The 6,034-nt window shown below is 51.6% G+C and overlaps 2 protein-coding genes across 2 annotated transcripts; one reads left to right on the forward strand and one right to left on the reverse strand.

Moving 5' to 3' along the window:
* Positions 1–693: 693 nt before the first annotated feature.
* UREG_00413 (uncharacterized protein) lies at positions 694–1,233 on the forward strand (the record flags this gene model as incomplete). Its single annotated transcript, XM_002540854.1, has 1 exon — positions 694–1,233. The coding sequence occupies one exon, from the start codon at positions 694–696 to the stop codon at positions 1,231–1,233; it is 540 nt and encodes a 179-aa protein (XP_002540900.1).
* Positions 1,234–1,944: 711 nt separating this feature from the next.
* Positions 1,945–5,155, reverse strand: UREG_00414 (uncharacterized protein; the record flags this gene model as incomplete). Its single annotated transcript, XM_002540855.1, has 3 exons — positions 1,945–4,499; positions 4,555–4,993; positions 5,051–5,155. The coding sequence occupies 3 exons, from the start codon at positions 5,153–5,155 to the stop codon at positions 1,945–1,947; spliced, it is 3,099 nt and encodes a 1,032-aa protein (XP_002540901.1).
* Positions 5,156–6,034: the final 879 nt, after the last annotated feature.

The raw sequence follows: 6,034 nt of genomic DNA on the forward strand, positions 1-6,034 counted from the left end.
CAGCAGTTGCTACTGGAAGCAAGGCTTGCAATGTTTCGAGGCATTGCATGTTCTATCTATGTTGCATATCAAACGATATGTATTCTCCAAGGATACACGCGTGAACTCGCAAAGCGTGTCCAAGTGGAAACTTTTTGAGTTGCCTGTTGTTCCTTATGTCTCTCTTATCTCTTATACCTGCTGTGCCGGCTACTTGATCCATGTTTCATCAACTTAACTGTTGGGGGTTGACGCTGGCTTACACGTCATACAAAGTGGGAAAGGCTACCGAACGGTTCACTGCCTGGTCTCGATTACCCCCTCGACTGCTGCCGGAAAGTCTGTCCTGGTACTTCTAGCAGTGTTACAAAGCTAGCACCTGGTCCCGCTCTAGAACTCAGGGGCAGCATCGCAGCTATTGGCCCACCGATGATCGCCAGATAACCCTCCACTTCCTAGAACCGGGCTTACGTGATGCATATTTGGGTAGCGGAAAACCTCTCAAAGTTTGAACACTGCTCAACCTATATATAACGAATCTTGTCTGGATTCCCCTCTTTTGAAAAGCAACCGTCAATTCCAGCCCAAAAAGCCGTTCGCCCATTTTCTCGAGGTGCTTCCCTATCTTTCTGTTTTTCGCGGAAAAGCTATCAGAAAATCGCTTCCAGGCTTGTATTGTTCTCTGATATCCTTTATACGTCGTTTCAAATCAAAATGAGAGTTTCCGTGCTCGTTGCTGCTTCTTTCGCCCTTGTGGCTGCCGCTCGTCCTATGGGCGGAGAAGCTCCGGAAGGCAAAACCGTTACTGTCACTGTTGTTCCTCCCCAATGCACCGCACCTGGTGCCCCTGTTCAGCCCGGAAAGCCCTCTGAAGGCCCACCGCAGCCCCCTGGTGCGGGAGGCGGTATCCCACCTGAGGAGCCTACTCGACCAGCGCCCCCTGTGCCTCCTGTGCAGCCAACTCATCCTGGGTCACCGGTGCCTCCTGTGCAGCCAACTCATCCCGGGACACCGGTGCCTCCTGTGCAGCCAACTCATCCCGGGACACCGGTGCCTCCTGTGCAACCAACCCGAAGTGAAGTTCCTCCCACTCCCGGTCCAGGTCCAACAACTCGCACAGGAATAATTCCCACAGGAACTGGTGTCAGACCAACCGGTACTGGTATTGGCACCGGCACCGGCACTGGGATTCGGCCCACCGGGGAGAACTCGAAGACTTTCCACTTCCCAGCTTTGAGCACCTCCGTGAATTAAATGGGCTCTTGACGTTATACCGGCTCGGCAGCAGGACTGTTTAGTGATACTATACTTTCGGAACTCGACAAATCAGTCCGTCACCACATCAACATCGAACGACGCCCCGTTTGTTCCGACAGCCTTCACTTCTACTTCTTGGCTGGCTCGTTTTTTTTTTTTTTCGATTGGAAACCCGTTTCCACTTATCTCCTTTGAAAAGCTTATAGATTTTGTTTGGGGGCTCCTTGTGATTTTACCGTTGGGTATGGGGTGCTGGATGTAAAGGAAAGGAGGTGCAATTATACCAAGTGGCGTACAAGTTGATTGGCTGATTTTCTACTCCTTTACTCACATGCATAATCGAATCAATGTCACTCGTTTTTACTCACACATTCGTATATGGCGTTGTTTGTTCTACAAAAATAGACCAAAAAAGGGCTACTACTATTGGGAGGAACATTGTGTAATCCTCAAGGGATCTAATAGTGGACTTGGGTTAATCTATGTAACATCTCTTCGCGCGACCTTCTAGAGTCCATCCTTAAAAAGTACAGTGGGAAATAGTAGAAATCGCATAGAGAAATCATTAAAAAGACAGAAAGATAATTCCACCAAAGAATATACAATGTCTATTATATACAACAAAAAATGTAGATATAAACTACAGACATGTCAACATTAACCCATTACCCCCCCAACTTCCCCCACAAAATAATCAAAATCAATCAATCAAAGCCCCAAATACAAACCCAACACTGCTACCCCAATCGTCACCAGCATCTTGTCAAAACCTCTCACACTCATCGCACCACCTTCAAACTCCACAGGACCGCCACTGCCACCTGTAGGCTGCGCTTCCACACCAGACTCCACCGGCGCAGGACCACTAGGCTGTCCCGGATTATTATACGCCAATGTCTTCGTAACCGTTGTCGGGGTCGCCGTGACACCCGGTGCTTCTCCCTCCTCGTCATCGCCAGGCTGTACGTTCTTGATCGGCGGCTCTGGCACCGGGAGCACGGTGACGACGGGGAGCGCCTCGGTCGGCGCAGGAAGGAAGGCGGATCTCGTGGGCACAGTGAGCGTGACGGTGGTGGGTGTCGGCGCGCACTGTGGGCAGACGGTGACAATTGTTGTCCAGCCGTCTTCTGGTGGAGGGGCGGGAGATCCGGGGGACGGTCCTTGGGTGGGTGCCGGCGAGACGGTCTCGGGGCAGTAGGTTGTGGTGTATGTGATGGTGACAGTGGTGAAGCCGGTTGGGCAGATGGTGACGTAGCTGGTGGTGATCACGGTGGTCACTGTCGTGCGGTCTTCAGTTTTCGAGGACGATGGCCCAGTTGTGATTGTCGGGTTGGGAGCGGTGGTGAGAGTGCTTGGGTTGCCCACTTCGGTAGAAGAGTCGGTAGGGATGCTGCCAGACTGGGTTGGTTGGGTGCCAGTGTTTGTGATGCCAGTGCTTTGAGAGGGTTCGACCGTAGGCCCTGGTGGTGATGCTGTCGCGGAATCAGAAGGCGTTCCCGTCATAACCGTAGATGAACCGGATGGTGGAGCGGATGGGGTGCGGGTATTCGACAATGTATCAGTAGAAGCAGATCCGGTTGGAACGGTCGCCGAATTGGAAGGCAAGGATTCCGTAGGCTCAGTGCCGGTAGGCACAGATTCACTTGGGCCTGTTGTGGATCCAGAAGGCATTCCCGTCGGCACCGTCAACGATCCAGAGGATTCTGAGTTGGACAAAGTCTGAGTCGGTAAGCCGTTCGTGGCAGTGTCGGTTGATGCAGACCCGGTTGGGACAGTAGCGGAGGGCGTATTGGACAGAGTCTGACTGGGCAAATTGTTCGAGGTGGTATCCGTTGATGCAGACCCGGTTGGAACAGTGACGGAGCTAGAGGGTGTATTGGACAGAGTCTGGCTAGGTACGCCGTTTGATGTGGTGTCAGTTGATGCAGATCCAGTTGGGACAGTGGCAGAGTCAGAGGGTGTATTGGACAAAGTCTGACTCGGTAAGCCGTTCGTGGTAGTGTCAGTTGATGCAGATCCAGTTGGGACAGTGGTGGACGGCGTATTGGACAGAGTCTGGCTAGGTACGCTATTTGTGGCAGTGTCAGTTGAAACTGTGGCAGAACCAGAAGGAGTGTTGGTCAGAGTCTGAGTAGGCATTTCACTTGAAGTGGTGTCCGTTGAAGCAGATCCCGTTGGTACGGTAGCAGAGTCAGAAGGCACGGTTGGCACTATCGTTGAAGAATCAGAAGCCGAAGCGGATTGAGACTGAGTGGGCAAAGTTTCAATTGAAGCCGTAGCAGAGTTAGAAGCAGTGTTGGACAGAGTCTGAGTCGCTGATCCATTCGAAGTAGTGTCTGTTGAGACAGACCCGGTTGGAACAGTGGCAGAGTCAGAGACTGTGTTGGACAAAGTCTCGCTGGGCAAAGTGGCAGAAGTAGTTCCGGTTGAAACAGACCCAGTAGGAATAGTCGCTGAAGCTGATCCGGTGGAGACAGTTCCAGTGGAAGCAGATTCAGTCGAGTCGGTCTTAGATTCAGAGGTCTGAGTAGTCGTGGTCTCGGTGGTCTTGGTGCTTTGAGTTGCCGAGCTGGAAGCAGAAGTCACCGTAGTCGTGGTATCTTGCGTCTTTGATTCCGTAGACGACGTGGTTTCCGTAGTGATAGTAGAGCTGCCCTTCGTTGTCGACATGGTAGACGATGTGGTCACCTCTGAGGATGTTGCTGAAGTCGTGCTTATCGATGAAGTGGTCATCGAGGAAGTTGTTGCAGTCGTGGTTGTAATAGTGCTGGTTGGCGGGCTTGGATCGCAGACCAGCAATAATTCCTTCATAATGTCTGCGTAAGATTTACCACTGATCTGATTGTTCTCTGATGTTGTGGCTTCCCATATCATCACTCCTCCGATTGTATTGGGATACTGCTTCATGAATGTGTTGATGAGCTTGTAAGCACCAACAGGCGGGATATAATAGCCCTTGGCCGAATCCTCCGATCCAGGGAGACCAATGAAAAGCTTAGCCGATGGATTCCCACTCCGGAGGATGGATTTGGCCCAGTCGGCCACAGTGTAAGTTACCGATTTGGGGTCGGCCAGCCATTTTTTAACCGAGCATGACGGATTGTTGTAGAACTGGACAAAGACAAAATCAAACGCCGAGTTGGCGATGGCGTCTGAGAGCTGCGCGTCTGGCAGGATGCACTGAGGGGCAGCGGAGATGTAATATCTGTTGAGCGGATCCTCAAGAAAGCGCTGTCGAAGGCGTTTGACCATAATCGAGTAGCCTGATAGTTTGTGAGTCGGCGAAATCAACTGACAGGGAGCAGGTGAGAAACAAACCGAAACTGCCGCCCGTTTCAATGTCAAAGTCAAACCCATCCACGACGTTATCCCCAAATGGGCGAGGACCGGTCCAGTCAAGCTTTCGTGGGCCAAATGCATGCCAAAGCCAGTCCGCAAAATCAAGCGCTGATCTAGCATTCTTGATCTTATAGGCACCTGGGACCCGAGCTTCCCCGCCCAGAGAGAGCAAGATGGTTTTTCCAAGTGCTTTGCAAATTGGAATGTCCTCGACGATCTGTCTACAGCCGCTCAGGAGCTCCGTTTTCGTCCCATCCGGCGTGTAGTAGTTTTCATCGGCGCATTGATTCCCAAAATTACTGCCTGGCCATCCACCAGGGCCCTGGTCCGGAAAGACATTGATAAAACCTAAGACAATGATATCAAAATTTGTCTTTTGGCAGAAATAACTGAGACGCTCCTGGGCATATCCTTGGCCCTAGTCAAGAGGATCAGTATCAACCAGGCGAAGGAAAGTGAAGAGGCTAGCTCATACCCAGTAGACAACCAAGTTGGTTCTGGAATTAGGGTTGAAAGCGAGTGACTGGACGAAAAGAGAGGACACAGCGATAAACGCTGCGAGTATATTAGTTAAACCCATTGGAAAGAGCGGCAACGGGAATAGAGCAATAGTTGACTACGACCAAAGACGGTCGACAGGCCAAAAAGAGTGTGAGGCCTGGTGTTCGGTCAAAGAAAGGACGCAAACCAGAGGTTTGCAAAGAGTAGGAACTGCCGCAATGCAGGATTGAAGCCAAAGGATGGGAAAAATCTCGACATGAAGAGAGGAAGGACATTATCATTCAGCGCTAAATGAGGCCATCACCCAGGGTTCCGCTTCTCTGGGACCCGGACGAGCCAACAACGGACATAACTCAGGGGAAACGCCGACGGAGGAGGGTTGCGAGTCAGTAGTATGGCAACCTAGCGCTCGCTAAAAGTAGTAATTTCGTATCCATGCTCATGGTGCATTTTAATGCCGAGATATATCCCATTCTCCGTTCTGATGAAGCGCCTCATCATGAGGTCAGTCTTGCACGTCGCGATAAAGGGCAGAATGTGCTCCTTTCTTGATTCCTGCTGCTTCACAATCAACTGGCGAATATCACTGTCTGTGAGGCTCCCATGAGTGTTGGTGTTCTGGAGTGCTCCCTCACCCGGATGGCGAGAGGACGAGTTCCGAAGACGCCACCAAAACAGATGAAACCATGGGCTCTGGTTCCGCGACTACTTGCGCACAAACCAGTCAGGAACCGTTCAAGACATGCGAGTTGTGGGGAGCGAGCCAGGCAACCCTTGGAGGCAAATGAGAGGTCCATAATGCGGCTCCAAAAATGGGACAGTTGGTACCTGGCAGGCACACCCATGCCGGTGCAATCAGGCCTCCAGTCACATTCACGCCTCTGCCCCAAGCCAACGCTTGGGGAAATGAGGGTATGAGGGCGTGTGGTCCAGGCGAGCAGAGATTTCCTTAGCGATG

The sequence above is a fragment of the Uncinocarpus reesii genome, genomic scaffold (genome assembly GCF_000003515.1).
Source record: "Uncinocarpus reesii 1704 scaffold_1 genomic scaffold, whole genome shotgun sequence".
Taxonomy (NCBI): Eukaryota; Fungi; Ascomycota; class Eurotiomycetes; order Onygenales; family Onygenaceae; genus Uncinocarpus; species Uncinocarpus reesii.